The 24403-nt window shown below is 42.9% G+C and overlaps 1 protein-coding gene across 1 annotated transcript in view; it reads right to left on the reverse strand.

The window, feature by feature from the left end:
• The window catches only part of SYK (spleen associated tyrosine kinase), a 96965-nt gene that overhangs the window by 5477 nt on the left and 67085 nt on the right, over positions 1 to 24403 (reverse strand). The window contains exons 8-13 of the mRNA XM_030806372.1: positions 19652 to 19739; positions 19094 to 19271; positions 16192 to 16401; positions 15017 to 15206; positions 5525 to 5665; positions 4770 to 4882 (exon numbers count right to left, since the gene is read on the reverse strand). Of these exons, the coding sequence (XP_030662232.1) occupies positions 4770 to 4882; positions 5525 to 5665; positions 15017 to 15206; positions 16192 to 16401; positions 19094 to 19271; positions 19652 to 19739 (920 nt within the window). The remainder of the gene's footprint in view (positions 1 to 4769; positions 4883 to 5524; positions 5666 to 15016; positions 15207 to 16191; positions 16402 to 19093; positions 19272 to 19651; positions 19740 to 24403) is intronic.

The following is a 24403-nucleotide window of genomic DNA, read 5'->3' on the forward strand; positions in this document are numbered from 1 at the left end:
CTGGGGTGGCAGCCTGCATAGCAGGAGCTCTGGCAGTGGCCACCGACCCTGTGAATGACCCAGGGCTCTCAGAGGATGTGCCCCTCAGAGGAAAGCCTTGGGGCTGAGGCTGTGCAGGGAGCCAGGGGAGATCTCACCAAGGTCCTGGGAATTCATGTTATATCTTGGGCTTCTTGATCTTTAAACAGGAATTTGAGCCGCATCTAGAGCCTCCCTGACTCTCAGAGAACCTTGAGAGCCCAGGAATTTTCTCCATTCGGCAGAGGCCCCCACTGGAGGGCTGGGACTATTAGGAGACTGTTTTTCAGGATCAACAGCACCAACTTCTCTCCATTTGCAAGGGCTTTCCCCATTGGTGTCTTTAATCACCCCAAGCATGACTTGTCTCTGGCAAACACTACAGTGGAAGCCTTCCTGATTCCTGCTTTTCTTAGGGCCAGTGTTTCCTTCCTGGCTTTCACGCTGCCTCCTTGAGTGACCTGCACGGGGCAGGACTCTGATGTTGTGTTTCCTCTTAGGAAAGTGAGAGGGGGAAGGAGTGAAGCATGGGCCATCCCAAAATATGCCAGATTGGGATATTGATTATTTTGAGTTGAAAATATTGGATAAATCATAGTTTCCGAAAGGACGAGCTGATCTGTCTCTTCCTGCCTGCAGCAAGCCATAAAGACTCTTCTGGGAAGGAGATCCTCCCTGTAGCAGGATGAGAAACTGCCCCTTATCATCAGAGACTGGGGATTGGAGTTGCAATGGGCCTAAGTAAACATATTTAACACAGTATCCCTTATCTTCCACTGGTTTTACACCCTCCTCATATCTCCTAGCGCCTTCTCTAGAAAATTTACTCCTTCTAGCCAGATTTTATTTGTCCTGTCATTTCTTCTTAAATGTACGGTTCTTTGTCTAAAAAGTATAAAAGCATCTTGTTTTGGCCACTTCTTTAGACTTCACTCTCTTGTGAGGATCCCCATAAAGATGCAAAACTAGTAAAATTAGTAAGCTTTTCTTTTGTTAATCTGGCCTGCTATCAATTTGGTTTCTAGGTCCAGCTGAAGAGCCCATTAAGACTAAAAAGGAGTTGGAGGTAATCTCTGGCTGTCTTACAAGATTGAGGGATGCTGTCTGCCTTCTCAGGGCTCTGTCATTGAGGCTGGGAAGTCCCTTTGAATTCCCTCCAGGACCACACCTTGGAACTGATGACAAGGCCTGCAGTGAGGGACCCCCTGCATCTTCCAGAGGGCCTCGAGCAATAGCCCGGGTTACCAGGACCAGCCCTTGGCACTTCTGAGTTCTCCTTGTGGCCCTGCTCCAAGGAATCTTTTCCTTTTTTTTCATTCAGCTGCACCTCATTGAATTTCCTATGTTCAGACAAAGTGATACAGAGCTAGAAAGAAATTATTTAGGCAGACAGTGAGGGTAACAGAGTCCTCTGTAAGGTTTCCTTGCAATAAAAAGCAGCTCCTAAATCATGTCTTTTCTAACAAAAAGCAGCCTGAAAAATCAAGCTGCAAGCATAGCTAAGCAAGCTAAAAGCTTGCATAGGTAAATGCCGGCAGCTGTGTCAATAGAAAAGGGATACCTGGAGCCAGGGATATTCAACATGGAGGTTCCCTCTTCCACTTTCCTTGTTGCCACGTGTGCAGTAAAAAAGCAGGCAACAAGGCTGAGGCGGGCGGATCATGAGGTCAGGAGATCGAGACCATCCTGACTAACACGGTGAAACCCTGCCTCCACTAAAAAATACAAAAAAATTAGCTGGGCGTGGTGGCAGGTGCCTGTAGCCCCAGCTACTTGGGAGGCTGAGGCAGGAGAATGGCGTGAACCCAGGAGGCGGAGCTTGCAGTGAGCCGAGATGGTGCCACTGCACTCCAGCTTAGGCTACAGAGTGAGACTCTGTCTCAAAAAAAAAAAAAAAAAAAAAAAAGCAGGTAATGGCCGGGCGTGGTGGCTCACACCTGTAATTCCAGCACTTTAGGAGGCCTAGGCGGGTGGATCACGAGGTCAGGAGATCAAGACCATCCTGGCTAACAAGGTAAAACACTGACTCTACTAAAAATACAAAAAATAAAAATAAAAATAAAAGAAATCAGCCAAGCATGGTGGCAGGTGCCTGTAGTCCCAGCTACTCAGGAGGCTGAGGCAGGAGAATGGCGTGAACCCGGGAGGCAGAGCTTGCAGTGAGCCCAGATCGTGCCACTGCACTCCAGCCTGGGCGACAGAACGAGACTCCGTCTCAAAAAAAAAAAACCGGCAACATGATGTTGTCAGCCAAGTAGAGACCTCATCTGCATAATAAAAGATTAGGGTGGGGCGGCCAGTTTCTTTTCGTGTTATGTAAATGGCCCACCTGGTCCAACCAATCTTTAGGCCCTATGTAAATTAGACTCAAGCTGGTCTATAAAACCCTGTGCATTTCGACACGGAACCGGAAGAACCACTTGGGAGCTCTTATCTCTCTGCAGGAGAGACAGCTTTTCTCTTTTCTCTTGCCTATTAAACCTCTGCTCTTAAACTCACTTCTTGTTTGTCTGCATCTTTGATTTCCTTGGCGTGAGGCAACGAGCTCAGGTATTACCCCAGACAAACACAGCTGCTTCAAAAGTTTCAGAACATCTACCCACCTCCCCCAACCCTGTTTGAGGTCACTACTAGAAACACTGTAACCTTCAGAAATATAGCTTTGTTGGGAAATAAATCAAAGTCTGATAAAGAGCTGTGATTTCTAATCTGGGGCATGGGCCATTGTCATGATTTCCTTTTGACTGGGGCTTGTGCCCTGGAGCTGACTCCTCCAAGCCTGCAGAACTCACTGAAATGCACCCCTGCAGAGAGGACTGGGGTGGGAACCAAGGGGAAAGACATTGCCTGCCTGTAAACCTCACTCAGGTTCCATCTTAAATCTCCAGGCGGGAAAATACGTTTAGAAAGAATACTCTCTTAAGGAAACTGTTCTACTGCTCTACTTTGCGGTAATTCTGGTAAACATCCAGTGAATATTACGTAGACTGCTTTCCCTCCCCGGTCTCCCCCTGGTGGACCATTCTGGAAATAACAGTGCCCACTGTTAGTGCGTCCATGGAGGACAGAGGTCGGCCCAGCAGCCCCCATCCTGATTCCTTGAGTCACAAGAATGCACCACGAGCCCAAAGGGTATTCAGCAGCCTCACTGCACCCACCTGGGAGCCAAGTGGGAGGTGGTGCCCCTGGCTGCAGCACCCTGCCCTCTTCCCACCCACCTTTCACTCCTCACTGTTAAACACACACCACAAAGAAGAATCAGCAGAAGTACATAGATCAGCATCAACGTTAAATGCAAAAAACTCCCCCACTGCGAGTTCATTTTTAATTTGAAGTTTTTGCATTTGTATCACAATGATTTAAACTCTACCCTCCTCACCCTCCTACAGCAAGGGAAGCCTTGCAAAGGGAGCTGCAGGCTGGACCAAAGAACACTTGCAGTAAAGGGTCATAGGCTGCCACGTGCCCAAGGGCTGCCCTCCCCAGGGTCCAGTGCTGCCAGTGCCTACTTGCCAATGGTTCTGACGATTCTAGTTTGGGCATTGGGAGAATTAAGCCAAGACTTAGGAATAAACATCCTCCTAAATCCATGAATAACACTTCCCTCTTGCTGACACTTAGCTCTCCCTGTAGCACTAACACTTGGGGTTGGAGAAGATGCCCTGGGGCCCAGGCCAGGCTCCTCTCCTGAGCCACGGCAGCAGCAGGGGCAGGGAAGCATCTACCCACAATTTGCCTGCTGCCTTTGTGGCTGCCCCCTCGGTGGTTTCTAGATAGAGAATGAGATAATTTCCCTGTCAGTCACAATTGTGGTAGAGTGATACTCCCAGGGTGGGGAGGGGAGGTCTCGGAATCTCAGGTGGCATCTGCAGCATTTGGAATAGCCCTCATCTTTCAGAGGCTCTGGCAATGTCAGCTGTATCTGAAGGCAAACCTGATTCCACAAAGCATCAAATCCATGGCCAGGATTTGTGATGTCCTCCTGATCACAAACCACATCGATTCTAAGCTACATGGGCTCTGTGTGCACAGTTCAGTACCAGGTTGCTGGAGATGGCGGCTTGGGGTCACCATGCTACGCACGCACAAGCAGCCTGCCGAGCCTGGCAAAGCTGTACTCCTAATTTTCAGCGGCAATGCATTTTCCTTCCCTGCTGAGCTGCCCTGAACATCACCTGAGAATAATGCCAGGTGTACTTTAAAAGCATAACAGCATCTGGGATCCACTAAGTGAGACATATGATGGCAGTCAGGGTGGACTGAGGCCACCACTTCAAGGACAAGGTAGATTCTAGGGAAGTGCAACCTTAGCCAATCTATCTGTGAGCTGGCCAGAGTCCGAGGTCACCCCTCACTGCTCATGGTAATCAGGGAGTTAGGAAAGTATAACATCCCCTACCGAGTACTTCTGCCATCCTCTATGCCAAAAATTGCATCCAGCCCCAAACTCTTACAAACACTTTTTTACTTTGACTGCCCTTGCCCCATTTCTCCACCATTATTGACATTTAAATTTGGACACTTGGGTTAAAGTCCCCATCTAAACTTGCTCTTTAGGCTCTACCACATGTAAGTGCATGGGCCAGAAAGCAAGGTCTCTTAAAGCAAGACCAGCCCCCACCATTGTTTGTTTAGAAAGGGGGCACATTCCTGATTCATGAAAAGGTGAACTTTATCCTTTTTTTAGACGCTCAGCCATTTCATCTGTTTCCAGATGAATGAATACATCACAGACAGTGTCAGGTACTCACTCGTACGTCCAGCACAGGTTCATGAGATCGTACATCTCTCTTGGACACCCTGCAGGGCACCCCATCCGCTCTCCTTTCTCTAACATAGCGGTGACTTCACTTCCTTTCATCCCCTACAACATGCAAGATATGCATAAGCTTTTTTTTTTTTTTTTTAAAGGTGTTAGTCAAACAAAACAAAACAGCCACTCTAAGACATGGAGGAGTACATGTTGTATAATTTCAATTATATGAAGTATAAAAACAGAAGCACTTAATCTGTGATGTTGGAGTCAGATGGGTTACCCCTGGGGAAGGCTGTGTGTGCAGAGGAAACAGGCCTCTGGGGTTCTGTTCTTCATTTGGGGGCTGATTTCACAGGTATGTTTCATTTGTGGAAAACCACTGTACTGCATGCTAAGAGTTGTGCCCTTTTTGGTATATATGTTTTAATTAAAAGATCTAAAAAATGTAATTAAGATACTGTAAATAGTCATTATTTCTATTTCAACTCTAAAGAATAATGATCTGGGTTATATTTTGTGTATATTTACATGTGTTGACACACAATGGGAAAAACACACTCTTCAGTGAGCATCAGTTTTTGTTCTCAGTTTGGAATAGACTGAGGGCACATTAACTGCTTACTGGTAAAAGATAATGAGAGACTCAGAGAGGTGCTCAGATTTTAGGATTTTCAGGTTCTTGTAAAGTCAATCTGGTGCTTATCTGTTCTAATGGCCCCACAGTGAGAAAATGAAGCAGGAGTGACTCACTCGATACGGCTTCTGCCCATAGGAGAATGCTTCCCACATCAACACTCCAAAGCTCCAGACATCGCTTTTGCTGGAGAACTTGTAGTAGTTGATGCATTCTGGAGCGTACCACTTGACAGGCCACTTTCCATGGGTCTGGGCCTAAAAGCAAAGCAGAGGGAGAAATTCCATTAAGAATAAAATTGTGGGCCGGGCACAGTGGTTCATGCCTGTAATCCCAGCACTTTGGGAGGCTGAGGAGAGCAGATCACTTGAGATTGGGAGCTCGAGACTAGCCTGGCCAACATGGTGAAACCCCGTCTCCACTAAAAATACAAAAATTAGCCAGGTGTGGTGGCAGGTGCCTGTAATCCCAGCTACTCGGGAGGCTGAGGCAGGTGAATTGCTTGAACCCAGGAGGCGGAGGTTGCAGTGAGCTGAGATCACACCACTGCGCTGCAGCCTGGGTGACACAACGAGAGACTCCATCTCAAAAAAAAAAAAAAAAGCAAAGAAAGAAAAGCATAAAATTGTGTACATTCATGTTCATAGCAGCATTATTCCCAATAGCTAAAACATGAAAGCAACCCAGGTGTCCTTCAGCAGATGAGTGGATAAACAAAACACCCTCTATATAGACGACGGAATAGTATTCAGCCTTCAAAAGGAAGGGAATTCACTACAATATGCATGAGCCTGGAGGACATTATGCTGAGTGAAATTGAGACAGGAGAATAGGGCCTGGAGGCAGGGAACCTAAGGATTTCCTAAAACTAAATCAAATGGAAACACTTCAGCTATGACAGGAAATATCTTCTTCATTTACACAGGGTGTACACTCAGTAAATCACTTTGTAACGTTACTTCATCCTCTTCATTTACAGAGGGTGTACACCAAGTAAATAACTTTGTAACTTCACTTCAGCCTCTTCATTTACGTAGGGTGTACCCCAAGTAACCAGTGAACACCTCTAGAGGGTATTTAAACCCCAGAAAACTCTGTAACTGAGCTCTAGAACCCCTATGCTCAGGCCCACTTTCACCCTGTGGGGTGTACTTTTGTTTTCAATAAATCTCTGCTTTTGTGGTTTCATTGTTTCCTTGCTGTGTTTGTGCGTTTTGTCCAATTCTTTGTTCAAGATGCCAAGAAGCTGGACACCCTCCACCGGTAACAAAATGAGCCAGTCACCAAAGGACAAATACTGTATGGTTCTGGTAAGGTACCAAGAGTAGTTAAACCCATACAGAAAGTACAATGCTGGTTGCCAGGGACTAGTAGGGAGGGGAGAATAGGGAGTCAGTGTTTGATGGGGATAGAGTTTCAGTTTTACAAGATGAAAAGAGTTCTGGATATTGGTTGTATAACAACATGAACGTACTTAGCACTGCTAAAATGTACACACAAAAAATGATTAAGCTGGTAAATTTCATGTTGCATGTATTTTATCACAACTTTAACAAAGAATAAAATCCTGACCCACAAAACACTGTGCGTGTATGTGTGTGTGTCTGTGTGTTTAGTCTGAATTTTAAAGATACTATTAAATCTTAAAAGCTTTAAAATTCTTTTAAAAAATCTAAATATATATATTTTAAGATTCAGGCTAAAATGCTTGCATCTTTTAGTTTTCTCCTCTCATCTTTTCTTTTGGCCACACACAGCTTCATGGGGCATGTAGATGGCAATGTAGGGGTATGTATAAGTCAAACCTGAATATTACTTCATGGTTATGCTCCAAGAAATACTGGGCTGTTCATAAGTATATTTAAGTACTACTGTGCATATGTCCATAGTTTTAAGCCAATGCCAATTATTTCTTTTTTTAATTTTTTAATTGATATAAAATATTTTACATATTTATGGGGTACATGTATTTGTTACATGCATGGAATGTGTAATGATCAAGTCAGGGTATTTGGGGCATCCATCACCTTCAGTACTTAACCATTTCCATGTGTTGGGAGCATTTCAAGCCCTCTCTTCTAGCAACTTTGAAACAAACAATATAATGTTGCTAACTATAGTCACCCCACTCCGCTATCAAATATTGGAGTTCACTTGTTCTGTCTAATTGTATGTTTGTACCCATTAACCAACCTCTTTCATCTCCACTCCCATCCATACACCCTTCCTAGCCTCTGGTATCTATCATTCTATTCTCTATCTCCATGAAATCTTTCTCTCTCTCTTTTTTTTTTTTAGCTTCCACACATGAGTGAGAACATGTGGCATCTGTCTTTCTGTACCTGGCTTATGACCTAACATAATGACCTCCAGTTCCATCCATGTTGCAGTAAATGACATAATTTCATTCTTTTTCAGGCCAAATATTATTCCATTGTGTATATATATATGTATATATGTGTGTGTATATATATATGTGTGTGTGTGTGTGTATATATATATATATATCTCACATTTCTTTACACATTCATCCATCGATGGACACTTAGGTTGATTCTACATCTTTGCTATTGTGAATAGTTCTATGATAAGCATATGAGTGTATGTATCCCTTTGGTACAAGTTTATTTGCCTTTGGATAAATACCTAATAGTAGGATTGCTGGATCATATGGTAATTCTATGTGTAGATTTTTTTGTTTTGTTTTGTTTTGTTTTGAGACGGAGTCTTGCTCTGTTGCCCAGGCTGGAGTGCAGTGGTGCAATCTCGGCTCACTACAAACTCTGCCTCTCGGGTTCACACCATTCTCCTGCCTCAGCCTCCCAAGTAGCTGGGACTACAGGCGCCCATCACCATGTCCAGCTAATTTTTTGTATTTTTAGTAGAGATGGGGTTTCACCGTGTTAGCCAGGATGGTCTCAATCTCCTGACCTCGTGATCCACCTGCCTCGGCCTCCCAAAGTGCTGGGATTACAGGCGTGAGCCACCGTGCCCAGCCTATTTTTGTTTTGAGAAGTCTCTCTACTATTTTCCATAGTGACTACACCAATTTACATTCCCACAAACAGTGTATAAGAGTTCCCTTTTTTACTGCATCTTTGCCAGCATTTTTTAAAAATCTTTTTAATGATAGCCATTCTAGCTGGGGTAAGATGGTATCTCATTGTGTTTGTAACTTGCATTTCCCCGTGTTTGGTGATATTGAGCATTTTTTCATATACCTGTTAGCCATTCGTATATCTTCTTTTGAGAAATGTCTATCTATGTTCTTCATCCACTATTTAACAGGATTATTTGTATGTTTGGTTTACCAGTGAGTTTTATACTTTTGTGTTTTTATGATGATAAATATTGTCCTTTTACTTTCATGTTTAGGATTCCTTTGAGTATTTCTTCTAGGATCAGTCTAGTGGTGATGAGTTCCCTCAGTGTTTGCTTACCTGGGAAAGGCTTTATTTTTCTTTTATTTATGAAGGATAGTTTTGCTGGACATGGTCTCCTTGGGTGGCAGTATTTTTCTTTCAGCACTTTGAAAATGTCGTCCCCTCCTCTCCTGGCCTGTAAGGTGTCTGCTGAGAAATCCACTGTTAGTCTAATGGTGATTCCTTTATGGGTGATTAGAAGCTTTTCTTTTGCTGTTTTTAGTATCTTTGCTTTGGCTTTGACTTTAAGTAGTTTGATTATAACGTGCTGTGGAGAAGATGATTTTGCATTGTATCTGTTTGGGGACCTTTGGTCCTCCTGTATCTGGATGTCTAGGTTTGTTGTTATATTTGGGAAGTTTTGATCTAATATTTCATTAAATAGGATTTCTAATCTTTCATTCTCTCTTCACCCTTGGTGATGATTTGAATATTCAGTTGCTTTACACTGCCCCATATATCATGAAGAGTTTGCTCATTCTTTTTTATTCTTTTCTCTTTACTTTTGTCTGAATAGATTGTTTCAAAAGATCTGTCTTCAAGTTCTGAGATTCTTTCTTTTGCCTGACCTAGTCTATTGGTAAAGTTTGGGATGTATTTTTTTTATTGCATTCAATGAATCTTTAGTCCCAGAATTTGTCTGGTTCTTTTAAAGATATCTATTTCATTCATAAGTTTCTCATTCATATCCCGAACTGTTTTTCTTAATTCTCTCCATTGTTTTTCAGAATTCTCTTATATCTTATTTACCTTCTTTAAAATCAATATTTTGAATTCTTCATCTGGGGTTTTGTGGATTTCTTTTTGATTGGGATTTTTTTTGCTGGAGAATTATGTGTTCCTTTGGAGGTATCATATTTCCTTGCTTTTTCATGTTTCCTGTGTTCTTACATTGATATATGCCCATGTGGTATAACAGTCATTTCTTCCAATTTTTTGAAATTGCTTTTTTAGAGGAGGTCTTTTTCCTGAAGATGTATATATGTTGTTGTGTATATATATGTAGGGCACTTTGGGTTTGATTTGGGGTGAATGCAGTATTTAATCTATGTATAATTTCTTTGGCCATAAACAGCCTCAGTGACATCTGTGATTTTCTCAGTGGCTTAGGGTATGGTTATTAGTGGAGGCTGTTGTGAAGGTGTACCGTGAATAAGATGCTAGGTGGGCCAGTCTTCAGATCCCAGTGGTGACAGCAGTGAGCTGAGTATGCCTGTCCTTGGGCCCTAGGGTGGTATACACTAGCACTGGTGTTAGTAGGTCCAAGCAGGCTGACCCTTGGGCTTTCAGGTAGATTGTCTGGATGCTGCAGTGGCTGGGCATGTGGGCAGGTTCTTGGGTTCCTGGGCAGTGGGTGTGATGTGGGTGATGGCAGTAATAGTGGTAGGGCAACTCACTGGAACCCAAGTTCCATGTTGGTGTTGGCAGTGGCTGCAACAGGATGTCATGCAAGTATTGGGGCATGTGACTAGGCCAATGGACTTGTGCTCAGGCTCTCTGGTAGTGCATTCAGCTGCTGGCTGTGATACGCAGGGAGGAGTGGTCTCTAGGTTGCCAGCAGTGGCTGCCCTGAAGGCCTGCCACCAGAAAGGGTAGGGCCACTCTCAATAGGTGCAGAGTAGGCAGGTAGCTGTGGGATATGCAGTCTCCTTGAGCCTTGGTCCCACAGCAGCCCTCAGCAGTGGTGGTGGGATTTGCTTTTGTGGTATGTGAAAGTGCCTGGCCTCCCTTCTCCCTATGTGGCCCAGCAGTGGCAGCATCAGCCCTGGCCCAAAGAAGGACACAGACCTTTGGAGGCTTGGCTCTCAGAATGGCACTGGCTATGGGCCTGCTCCTGGGGAGGCTGAGGACATTCTCAGGGGGAGCAGTGTAGGCAGCCAGTGATAGGGGGTGTGATTTGCTTGTGTCTCAGTCCCACAGCAGCCTGCAGCAGCAGGGGGATCTGTCCCTGGGGTGTGTGAAGGTGTCCATTCTCCCCTCTGTCCTTGGCCTGGTGGTGGCAGCATCAGCAATAGTCCCAGGGCAAGAAGCAGTCCTTGGGGGGCTTGGTTCTCAGTACGGCACCAAGCTGCAGCTACTCAGAGCTTGGAAGCCTGTTGGACTCAGCGTGAGTTCCCTCTATGGAGCAATGCCTCTGTGTGATCCCTAGGCAGCTCCCTATGTTAGTCTTAAGGCCCACGTGGGTTGAGGTGTTCTTCTGTCGCTAGGACTGTAGAAGTCCTTGGCTGGAATGTGGAGCCCTGGGGATCTCTCACTTATGCTTTCCCCACATCTGGAAGCTTCTCCCAGCTCCCAGTCATTCCTGGCCAAGCAGGCTGCCTTGTTTCCCTGTGCTTTGCTTTTGGTGCTTCCTGTCGCTCCTTGGTTGCATCTGTGTTCTCTCTTAGACCATCTATTGGAAGTGTGAATATGTTCTTGTTATTTTGGTCCCTCTCCATGGAGGAGCATATACTAGTTGCATTTAGTTGTCCACCTTGATCAGTTCTCCACCCAGGTCAATTATTTTAGCATGCACTGTTTGCTAGCATCATTAAAAAAATGATCAAAGCTTTCTAATTTCCTAATTTTAAAAAGCAAGTGTTAGTACAGAGGTCAAAACTGCATAGCGAAACCCTCTCTCTGGGTTTGGGATTCAGGGGGCACACAGCGGAGTCTGGTTATCTTCTGCTGATGTCACCTGTGTGAGGTCTCATTGGGGTGGAGAGAGGGACATGATTTCAGTGAAAACTGATTTCATGACACTACAGTGGATCACAAGGAGACATTCAGGACATCAATCTGGAGACCATAAGGTGCCGTGGCACTTCTCTTCCAAATGATACAACTGATTATACTTCTGTTTCCATCACCTTGTGTGCTATTTTAAAATTTTGATCTTACAAGTTACGAACAATACAGCCATGTATGTTATTTCAAGTTTCTTCTGAATTTTGAACTGATGAAAAAAGTAAACCTTTGACAAATCTTAAATGCAATAAAAGTTAGGCTGTCTTCAGAATAACCTAGATACATGCATAAAAAGGTAGTGTATACTTTTTTCTGGTCATAAAACTAGGGGCATATTCTTTTTGCACGGTACTTTTTAGTTTTTCTACCTAACCATGTATAATAGACATATTTCTAGGTCAGCACATGCAAATAAAGTCACTTTTAAAAGGGTTGCATTGTGAGCTTCCTGCGAATCTGCTATGACTGATTGGACCAAACCCTGCAGAGTAGTCATCAGGCAGTTTCCAGATTTTTGCCGCGGCAGCCTGTGCTAGAGTGCACATTACCAGATGTGTGTGTTTGCTCTCGGAAGGAGCTGCTGGATCAAACAGCACTTGTGTTTTTCAGTCGTAATGCTGCACAAATCTACGCTGCCATGCATGGTTTCCCGAGTGCCAGAGTTCGTTTGCTTCCACAGCTAGCACTTTTCTTTGATCTTGTTTCACGTTTTTTTTTTTTTCTTTTTTTTTTTTTTTGAGATAGAGTCTTGCTCTGTTGGCCAGGCTAGAGTGCAGTGGCACAATCTCAGCTCACTGCAACCTCCACCTCCCGGGCTCAAGCAATTCTCCTGCCTCAGCCACCCGAGTAGCTGGGATTACAGGTGCCTGCCACCATGCCTGGCTAATTTTTGTATTTTTAGTAGATACGGGATTTCACCATGTTGGCCAGGCTAGTCTCGAACTCCTGACCTCAGGTAATCCACCCACCTCGGCCTCCCAAAGTGCTGGGATTACAGGCGTGAGCCACCACACCTGGCCCACTTTTTATTCTTTTCCATTTCACTTTGCTTTGTTTTCATACAGAAATCCTCCACTACCCTGTCTTTTCGGTAGTTTTGTCTCTTTTTGCTGCTTCCAACATGGCTTTTATTTCCCTAGTGGCTTTTTTTCTTCATTGATTGTCCAAAGACAATCTTTGGTTTACTTTTTAGTTTAGTTTACTTTTTAATGGTATGCTGTTTAATATCTACAGCAGTTTTAGAATTGGCCCCATGTTCTTTGACTCTTTGACACTTCTCCTCGCAAGGGTGGTTCTATCTATCCCATCCTTTGAAGCCGGTGGCCTTGGCTGCTCTGACCAATAGGATCAGGTGGAAGTGACCCTGAGGCAGTTTCTGGGCCTGGCTTTACAGGCCTGGCAGCCTCCACTTCCTGCTTCTTGGGTAACTGCTCTCAGCCTGCAGCCTGCAGCTGCCATGCTGTGAGGGGGCCCCAAGGAGAGGCCATGTGCAGGTGAGCTGGCTGGTAGCCCCGCAGAGGTCTCCAGCATGGGCTGTGTCTAACCAGCTGCTCAGTGGCTGAGTAGTGTGAGTGAGCAGAGTGGAAACGGTCCTCCTGTCCCTTGGGCCACCATACAAACCCCTGTGTGAGCAGACACACTGAACCCTGCCTACTTGGCCCTGCCCACACAGCAGGATGGCAAGGAAACCAACACCTGGTGGTGTTTTTGGCACTAAGTTTGGGGTGATTTGTTATACAGCAGTGGATAAGGTGCCCAGCCTTCATGCTTCATTTTCTCTATCTCCTCTGTGTCCTTGTTTCAGACAGGCTGTCTTCTTTTCTCTAATGATCATGATGAGGTACATCCAGCATTACAATAGGCTTCTTTCTCCAGCATGTCCCGTGCTGGTCATCCTAGGCTGCTGTCTCCCTTGCTCCGTTTCCCTGCTGTTTCTATCCAGGCCCATGCTGATGCCCTTCTCACGGTGGTTCACCTCTGAAGGGGCTTCCTTCTGGGAAGCTACTGTATGAAGAATGGGGTGAGGAGGGCCAGCCTGACCCCTGCTGTACTCTCACCTGGCCTTTGTGCTCAAGATGGTGGAGTCTGCCTGCCTGCCTGGGAGCTTGGTTCTTGTGGCTCACCCTTCACGCAGTCCCTTTGCTGGCCGAGGTCCACCATTCCCCATCACCTACTGGTCCATGGACTGCCTCTTAGGGAAAGGTGAGTGGGTGAGTATTGCACTCAGGGTGGGGTCTCTGACCACTGCAGGGCATGAAACACAGGATCCTATCTGCCACCCACTAGGTAGATTTTCAAGGTCTGCCATCTATTTCTGAGCATGCGGACTTCACCAGAGACTAGCAGGGTTGTTAACCTGCCTTCGAGCACCCTCTTTGACTCAGTGGGATTGGTGCCATCACATTTTCCAGTTGGTTAACATAGACCCTAGGTATACACCACAGATGAGTTAATATGAAGATAGAGCTTTCTTATCTTTTCTTCTTTTAGTTGTTATTGGTTCATTTGAGGGTTCAAAGAGGGGTCAAGTCATATTAGCAAGGGGATTGGTCACTGTGAAATTATTTTTTAGGAAGTCCAAACCTGCACCCAGAACTAGTTTCTACTTTATGTTTTGCTGGAAGTCCACCCTTAATTCTTGATAATCTCTGCCTCACCAAACCAAGGGGCATATTTCTTTTAGCTTCAGTCACATAACTATCTAGATCTCTTCTTTCCAGCACTGCATTTATTTTTTGACACTTCAACTCCTCTGGATACCAGTTAAGCCAATAGAACAATTTCTACATATGTAGTGGACATACACAGATGACGAGTTTATCTGATAAATCTTCACTTCCTAACTTTTACATGTATAGGTAGGTGTTCATTAGAAAGTTATTTTGGAATAGCTCCATCCTGCAATATTGGAGCTCCAAGCTGCAGTACTGGAGCTCCAAGCTCCAATAGCTCCATGCTCCAATAGCTCCATGCTGTGGAACAGTGTTCCACCACATGTTATGAAATGTCCTATCAGAAAAGGATGCCATGGATGAATCTGGTTTGAGAAATGCAGTGCAGTAAACCCTCTACTGAGACTCCTAATGTTGAGTAGCATGAAAAGGGCTTTGGGGAAATCCTGCAAGAATCAAGCTGTCCAATCCAAACTTTTCAAATTAACTTAATGAAGGAATCCCATTCTTCTTTTTTCAAAACGAATCATCACTTAATACCTCGATTCCTGATCATTCCATGAAACATAATTTGGAATATACTACTTTGAGTAAATCTCAAGGTGTGATATATTATTTTTATTTTTTAAACAGTAAAATCAAGATTATAAGAACATTTCTTACATAGTTATTTTTAAGTAGCAAAATTGCTTTTTGAAACCATACCAATAATAAAATAAAGAAAACGTACATTTATCTTGTATTTTTTACCACCTGCTGCTCTGAATATTAGCTAAGTTGTACTTACCTTGTAGTAGCTTTCGTCAGCACGCAGTGCTTTGGAAAGTCCGAAATCACTGATCTTGGCATAATGTTGAGTAACTAGCAACACATTTCTTGCAGCCAGATCTCTGTGCACAAAATTGCACTCCTCCAAATACTTCATGCCCATGGAAACCTGATGAACCAGTTCTATGATGTTCTTATCCTTGACATGTCTGAAAGTCATAATGATCTCATCAGCTATAACAGACGGTGACCCATTTCACAACAAACAACCATGCTCCTCACGCAGGCAGTGGGTGAATCTACTCCATCCCTCTTCTTAAACAACAAAACTCACAAGTGGTGACAAATAACTTTGTTAGCATATAGCTCTTCAGGACTCAATGCCATGTTCTCCTGGTGTTCAATGGGATTGAGTTTCCTGGCATGCTTGGAATTTCAAGAAATGCAGTATAACAGAGTAGTCAGGCCTGGCTCACAGACAGCCAGGCACCACCTCAAATCCTTGTTCCAGTATCACACAGGTCACAAAACTAACCCTGAGTCTCAGTTTCTCACCTACAAAGTAAGGGTAAGAACACCTCCCTTCCATGGAGACTAAAGAGACAATCTAAGTACAAACGCAACACAGCAAATGAGCACAGCAAATGAGGCAAGCTCCTCGGTGGCCATCATTTTGTCTTACTCCAAGTAAGACAACAGCTTTAGATGAGAAGAACACGATTATTCCCTTGATGGATGTAATCAATTAGCAGTGATTGGTATTTTCAGAAGTCATTACTCATGAGAACATAAGGTCAGCCAAACAGATAAGACCTAACTGTCACCTCTTAGAAAAGCACTTATTTTAAATGTTTCTTTAAAAAGCAAGTGTTCTTCCCAGTGAGAAAGGAGATTTCATGTCAAGATATTCTGAGCCTGAGTCTATCATTAGGCCAAGACTGAACGAGTACAGGAAGAAAAGAAAGACAAAACTGTCAAATGAGTTCTTCTCTGAACAACTAGAGCTAACAGAGCTGAATCCAAAGACTGTGTCTCCCTCTGTCCCTCTGTCAAGGTCCCTGAGTATGGACCAATAAGGGAAGGCACAGGAGGGTGGGAAGGCTTCCCAAGGAAATCAGGCTGCTCAGCCCATCCAGAGGTGGGCCCTGTCCCTTAGGGGAAAGCTTCCAGGCCTGTGGCGGCACCTGACAATACCTGTTCTGCTGCAAATACTTATTGAGGGGACCAAGTTCTGCCATCTCCATAACCAGCATCCAGGACTCGGCCTCACATATCCCGATCATGCGCACGATATACGGGTTGTCCAGCTGCTGCATGACATTTGCTTCTGCTAATAACTCATTTTTAAGAGCAGGGTCATTGGCCTCATTTTTCAGTATTTTCACAGCCACTGTTTTCACAACTCTGCAAGAGAAATCATAACACACAGGAAACTTTCCAAAATGCCTCACTTCTAGATAATCTTCTCCTGTGAAGCATAATCCCCATGCGGAAACAGTCCCATGGAAATACCTGCCACAGAGTGGCAATGTGTCTTCAGAAGCCTATAATGGATGGCTGGCCTTCCAACCTATATTCCCTTATTTTATAGACAATGAGAGTAATACCCCATTACTAAAAAGAATGGTGGGGGCTGGGCATGGTGGCTCATGCTGATAATCCCAACACTTTGGGTGGTTGAAAGGGGAGGATTGCTTGAGGCCAGAAGTTCAAGGTCAGCCTGGGCAACATAGTGAGACCCCCATCTCTAAAAAAAATCACCCAGGCGTGACAGTGCAAGCCTGTAGTCCCAGCTTCTCGGGAAGCTGAGATGGGAGAATCACTTGGACTCAGGAGTTCAAGGCTGCAGTGAGCTTCTTGCCACTTCACTCCAGCCTGGGTGACACAGTGAAACCCTGTTTCTAAAAAATAAAATAAAATAAAAAGAATGGTGAAGAACAGTACTGAAGAATGTCCCAACCAAGCAAAAACCCTAAACTGTAAAATATTTAAATAACTTGTAAATAAACTTCATCAACGATGACATGCATGAATTCCTGTAACATCTTGGGATTCACCATCTCAGATTACGTGTAATGAATGTGAATATAAAATGCCTTTCATAAACGTTGAAAGTGAATTTCTAGGTGCAGAATTTAAAAGCATACATTTCAATGTAATACATTGAAAAGGTAAACAACTCTCCTGAGAGAGGCTGAAGAAGACCTAGTAAATGGAGAGATGGGCTGTGTTTATAGATTGAAAGACTCAGTATTGTAAAGACATCATTTTGCCCCAAATTGACCGAGAGAGCCTCTCCTCTCTCCAAACTCTCTAGTTGAAATTATGTCCACAGTCATGTCTATGTTAATTCACAAATTTAAGCACAGAATAAAGATCACAACCTAAAGCTCATGATTCATACAGAAACATTTTTACTCATTGTATGAAATGACTGTGATATACAAACATATTTTAAAATAAGTATCACAACCAATTTTGATTGTGTGTGTATATATGTGCGCATGTATATACTTGTAAATGTATGCATGTGTGTATGTTCGTGTGTGCATACATATATGTATGTCTATTTGTGTGTGTATATATGTATATACACACACACACACATGCACAAAAACAAATGGAAGGGACAGATTGGAAAGCAAGCATTTCTTTTTTCTTTCTTTCTCTTTTTTTTTTTGAGACAGAGTTTCACTCTTGTTGCCCAGGCTGGAGTGCAATGGTGTGATCTTGGCTCACTGCAACCTCTTCCTCCCAGGTTCAAGCAATTCTCCTGCCTCAGCCTCCTGAGTAGTTGGGACTACAGGTATGTGCCACCACACCCAGCTAATTTTTTGTATTTTTAGTAGAGACGGGGTTTTACCATGTTGGCAAGGCTGGTCTCCAACTCCAGACCTCAGGTGATCAACCTGCCTTGGCCTCCCAAAGTGCTGGGATTATAGGCGTGAGCCACGGCACCCAGCTGGAAAGCACGCATGTCTATGTATATTCTTGTCTGTATTTTTAACCCTTGAATCATATAAATTACCTACTCATGAAATTTTTTTTTTTACAAAAATCTCTTAAATTTGAAATACCATGAAGCTACTAAATCCAACCACATTTATATTAGTATCATACCAATTCAAACAGAGGGTGTATTTCAAAGGACTTTAGAAACCAGTAGTTTTACTTGTACATTCTGTGTTGGGTACCTTCTAAAGACCAAAAGAAATACAAAGATATTTTCAAAATTTAGCAATTTTAACTGTTGTATAATATGTATTGTTATTTGAAATCATAGGATAAAGCCAATAAATAATTATACTAATCATATTTGGAATCAATAATTTTCATAGTGAGAAAAATGACTATAAAATTAAATACATGTAAAAACTGTATTGTTATAATGGAATGATTTTATTTTAATTAAATAATGTGTGTGTACAAATAAAGATCTAAAAATACAAACAATAAGGTTAGTTAACAGTAGTAACGTTTAGTTAACAGTAGTAGTGTTGGGATGGTATTATAGAAATATGATGTTCTTCTTTTCTTTTCTTTTTTTTTGTTTTGTTTTTTGAAACCAGGCCTTGCTTTGTTACCCAGGCTGGAGTGCAGTGGTGCAATCATGGGTCACTGCAGCCTTGACCTCTTGGCCTCTTGAGTGGATGGAACTATAGGTGTGCACTACCATGCCTGGCTAATTTTTTAATTTTTTTTTTTTTTTTAGAGACAGGGTCTTGCTGTGTTGCCCAGGCTGGTCTTAAACTCCAGGCCTCAAACAATCCTCCCACCCCAGCCTCCCAAATTGCTAAGATTACAGGCATGAGCCACCATGCCAGAGATTGATGTTTTTATTTTCTTATGTTTCTGCTTGTTTCAATTTCCTCATTTTCCATAAGATGCATGTACTATTAGGTTGGTGCAAAAGTAATTGCAGTTTTTGCCATTAAAGGTAATGGATTATTTCATTATAATAGTACCAGAAATTAACAAGAATGGTAGCATTAATAAAAAAAGGGTTTAGTCATGCCAGTTTACATTTTATTATTCTCAGTCGTGTCTAGAACCTGAGCTCATGTGAGGGTGAGACTGGTGGAGCATAGCAACTTACTTTTTCATTTGGTAGTAGCCTTTTTTCACAGTTCCAAAATTACCAGAGCCCAGTTCTTTATCTTCCAGCGTCAGCAGCTTTCGGTCCAGGTAAACCTCCTTGGGCCTGATCTCCTCGGGGTCTGCGTAGGGGCTCTCGTACACCTCTGTGTCCATGGGTAGGGCTTCTCTCTGGGGGCCTGCAATGCAGTCAAGAAACATACAACCCGGTGCTGGACCCCACACCAGGATTCATCCTTCCAAGAACATGATCTTCATGGGAGTGTGAACTCAGAGTAGCATCAATGTTGCAAGGGATGAGAAATTCTGAAGAGCGGCAGGGACATTTCCAACGTCACTGGGTGAGGGAGGTGGGAAAGACCATTTCATTCAATAGCACCACCACTGCTCATGGGCATGTGGTGCCTGCTGCCTGCCACTAGATGTGAGTGTCTCCATGGCTAACTGTGGCTGTATTGCAATCATGGACATGGGGTGGATTCGTGAACCAACTCTACAAACTTACAAGTTACCACGCGCTTTGCTCTGTGAATGCCCCTTGAATGAAAGCAAGTCTCACCTTTTTCTGCAGCCCAGGGTGCAAGTTCTGGCTCATATGGATTGAACGACACGGTACTCTCTTGCTGGTTCCCTTGGGCAGGGGACGGCTAAAGTACAGAAAGGACAACAGGTCATTTTTATTCATCCACACAACTGTTAAGTTGATCTGCATAATTATTTTCATTTTCCAATAATCACAGTTTAACTTTTGCAGGAAAGACAAAGGAAAGAATAATGAAAAACAAGGAAGAAAATAAGGCTGATCTCATTCTTCGGGCAATTATTTGGATCTTGCAAGGGCTAAAGCAAGCTTGTGCTGCTACAACTCAAGGGACCCTGTGAGGTGTTCAGAAGGTGTGGTGAGAGTCAACTCTACTGGCCTGGATAGAGCTGCTTCCTCACTCACCCCCTTGCACATCCTATTCCCACCTACCAAAGATCGCTGATGATTTGCATGTTTGCCTTGGAAGCATTTTCCTCCTTTAACTCATGCTCTTCAATTTCATATTACATGGACATTATTTAAAGAGGAAAATTAGTACTCATCAGCTGCTCCTACCTACTTCCCAACTCCAATGCACGTATGTTTTCCAAGTCTCCACCCAAGTCTTTATCTTCGGTGGAGATGCAGCAGCATTGGGGTGGATGGCAGAGGGTGGCACTGGTCAGTGACTACAGGTCCCAAGGGAAGGCCAGTTGCTGCCACCTAGGCCAGCAATGCTCCAGCTGCCACGGCTAATGCTGGAAATCAGTACCCCTGTGAGACGGGGGCTCCTCTTTGTGCAGCTGAAGGAAGGCAAGTCTTTCTAATGCCCACAGCAGGTAATAGAGGCATATCTGAGACAAAGTTATGCAGCCTGTTAACAGCAACCTTCCCTATTATTTATTTGATCCACATCAGTTTATATCATGAAACAACTGGGGGGGGGGGGGAAATCTACTCATTATCCTAAGGACTTTCCCTTTTGAAAGTCTCTATCTTGAGTTTTCCTGACCCACCCTTTCTTCCAAAGTAAAACAAAATTCTTGCTACTAAATTTAATTCACAGGAGAACCATGATTCAGATGCTTTTTTTTTTTCAGCGTGAGTTGAGTCGCAATTCTATGTATCGATTGACCTTTTCAGTGCCCAAACACTGGCCACGAAGAAATGAGATACTGCCAGATTTTGGAGAAAGTTAAAGAAAGACATTAAGCTTAACGTGACAGTCACTTATCTTGTGACACACACTAAATCCTCATGTGCCTTATTCGTATTACAAGGCGAGAAACCAAAAGCAGAATAATGAGGTCACAATGCACCACTACCGCCACTCAGCCATTGTTTCCAAACACCCGGACTTTCTTCTTTCACACGGTCTGCTGAGCACTTCAGAGGCAGACATTGCTCACCATGGCCCGAGCCCGTTGACGAGGCTAAAGGACATCTGATCTTATCTGTAAAAATGATGTCGATGGGATCCATTTTGTCACAGAGTATCTCAGCACTTTTACTGAACTGAGTAACAGAAGTAACTATGATACATCAAGAATAAAAATAGAATATAAGTTCAAGGAGCGGGAGACATTTATTCACCGCACTCGGAACTGTGCCATGTCCACAGGGACGCTCAATAAAAATGTGTTGAACAAACACATGAATGAATGGATGGGTGAATGAATGAAAATCACTTCTAAAAACTAGGAGATGTGAAGTATAAACTAATGTGCTTTAAAAATTAGCTCTCTCTCAAGCCTGTATGCTAATGAAGAGAAATAAGAATGAATAATTCCAAATGACAATCTATTCTTTTAAACATTTACATATGATTGCAGGACTGTGCTATGGTTTCACTTCTGATTTATAATATAATTATACTGCCTCTGGAAAACTGTCCTGACAGAAACTGGGTGATTCCCTAGGCTTTCCATCCTCCTCTTTTGCCCAGTTCTCTCCCGCAACCAATTCTAGGCTGAAAATAGTTTCTTTTTTTTTTTAAAAGTCTCTTTCAAGGTTAATATTTACTGTCGTTTCAACTCCTTTGATTTTCCCTGCAGGCAGGCACATTCTGAGATCCAAAGACAAAACTTGAACAGACATGGAATTAAAGGATGTCCTCAGACTAGCCATCACTGGTGAGGAGAGGGACCATCACCCCTTCTTGACATAAGACCTCCTGTCCCTCCCACTGAGGACATTGTCCTGGGGTTGCAGCCTCTCTACCCTCACAGAATGTTCTCCAGACCAGGAGGACTTTCAAATGACTTGTTCCAATTAAACCAGAACGCAATTCCCTGACATATGAATCCTGCAAGGAATAATTTTAAAACAGAGACGGGGTTGTCAAAATATGCTGAAAGGGATACTAGGGTGTCAGGAATGAGTAAGAATTAGTAGCGATGGACACACAGAATCTAAACCCCTGGGCACGAATAATTTATACTCTCACTAGCAGGGTGTTGTTCACCCCTAGTCTATCTTGGCTTATGGACAGGGAAACAGATGGGAAGATCTTCCTCAGAAATTAGAACTCCATGTTTATAGCCAAGAAAGCTTGGGGCTTCATTTCCATGCTGCCCAACACAGACCACTATGTGATTATGAGCCTTTTCAGCCAAGCCACAAAGAACCCTCCTGTCTTTCAATAACCCCACATCAACTCTCTCCTACCCAGATCCCTGGGCTCCCTGCCCCTATCTCTTTCTGGTGACTAACAGGACTTGAGCAAAGAAAGATGCCACAATTGGAAAAATGTGGAAGAAATGGGAGGTTTCCTACTGAGTCAGTTAAAAGAACAGTAGTTACTTTATGATAAAGATGAAGATGCAAAATCCATGCTTCATCTGTCCCAAAACACTTGGTGAATATGCCACTCAGTAGAACAATAACCAAAACAACCTCTAAAAGAAAATGCTCAGTTAAAAAGAAAAATTTGAGGAGTTTGTAAAGAATGAGAACAGTGGCATAATGATAAATTGTAAAAATACTATTTTTAAAAAACGTAATGACATTTAATTTTAATAAAAAATATATTTCCGGTCTACATTACTATTAACCTTTTATTCTTTATGTTTGCATTTGAGAGATCCATTCTGTCCCAATCAATAAGTGTCATCTGTCCTGCACAGTGAGCAACAAGGTGTAAATGAAATGTTGACCATTCCATTTTCTTCATTTTTGCCAGTACTCAGAACAGGCCAAACCCGCAGTCCACCACTAGATGGCATTAGCCACCTTAGCTTTCTACCTTCCTAAAGAACAACTGATGACTTTTCTTTAAATTTTATAAATTCAGGTAAGGACATCACTCTGCAATAATAAGTCCAGTTATATATTATTATCCCTGATTTCCTATTGGTAAGGTTTAACTGCGAATAGAAAATGTATTTGACAAGTATTCTTTGAGTGCCTATGTTTAAAAGCTGGGGATCCAAAAGTGAACAAAAGAGGAAAAAATTATTGGTCTATGGAACTGATAGGCCCATTCAGAGTTTCCTGCTTCCAGAGTATTGCCAAGTGTCCTAACATCCATTTACTAGATCTTAATTTTTACTCCCAGATTCTTGGGCCATTTTCAAATTAGGCAACAGCAGTAATGCAGATGACAATACAGTCATTAGTCATCGCAATAATAGTGACAAAAGAGCCAGTTGGCTTTAGAAATATTGGCTGCAATAAACTAGGTGTGGTTTCCTTTTTTTGGTGGAATTACCCTGGTTCAGCAGACCCCCACAGGCGAGGGCAGACTGTTGGCTGGGGAATAGGCTACTATTAGCCTTGCTCTGAGATCAATGAAAATAACACTGGACCTCTGCAATTACTCTTCTCCTACAGCGAAGATCTAAAATCTGTTCCTTTATAATTATATGAAAACACATTTTCTCAAGGATCTGGTCTACTAAGGCATTACCAAACAAAAGGGTATGACTTGAGGATGTTTCTTTCTTTTTTCTCTTCCCACTGAGCCCTGTACTTAAATGTAAGTTTTAAAATATTATAATCACCAATGTATGTGTTGGAATAAAACATGAAAAATGGGTTTTAATTGGAAATTCTGGGACACATTTCAGTTTAATCCTCTTAGGGGATGTGCCTTTGAAATGCAAAGCTGAAAAGTTCCCTGGAAGTCTTTTTAGGGATGTTGCTGTTCAATTTCCACCTATTTTCCATAAAAGAAGGATGAGGTTCTGTGCTTAAAGCAGCAGAGAAAGAAATTCCAGGACTAATACTGGGAGGGGTTTAATTCATTTAAAGACTACTAGTTGTATTCTTAAGTTAATTTTGTTTATATTTTATAAGTATGTTACTAATTTCTTTTTTTTTTTTTTTTTTTTGAGACAGAGTCTCGCTCTGTTGCCCAGGCTGGAGGGCAGTGGCACGATCTCTGCAATCTCCGCCTCCCAGGCTTAAGTGATTTTCCTGCTTCAGCCTCCTGAGTAGCTGGGATTATAAGCATGTGCCACCACACCTGGTTAATTTTTGTATTTTTAATAGAGACGAGTTTTCACCATATTGGCCAGGCTAGTCTCGAACTCCTGACCTCAAGTGATCCACCCGCCTCGGCCTCCCAAAGTGCTGGGATTATAGGCGTGAGCCACTGCGCTTGGCAGTGTGCTACTAATTTCTAAAGACAAATTTAAAATGCATCAGCCTGTTAGTAATTTTATGAAAAATTTAAATTGTCTGATTCATAATCATCTTCAAATTGAAACATACTTTTCATTAACTATCTAGATGCTATAGGTAATTCAAGTTCTAACATGTATTTTTTGTGCCTGAATTATTAAAACA

The sequence above is a fragment of the Nomascus leucogenys genome, chromosome 1a (assembly GCF_006542625.1).
Source record: "Nomascus leucogenys isolate Asia chromosome 1a, Asia_NLE_v1, whole genome shotgun sequence".
NCBI classification, from domain to species: domain Eukaryota; kingdom Metazoa; phylum Chordata; class Mammalia; order Primates; family Hylobatidae; genus Nomascus; species Nomascus leucogenys.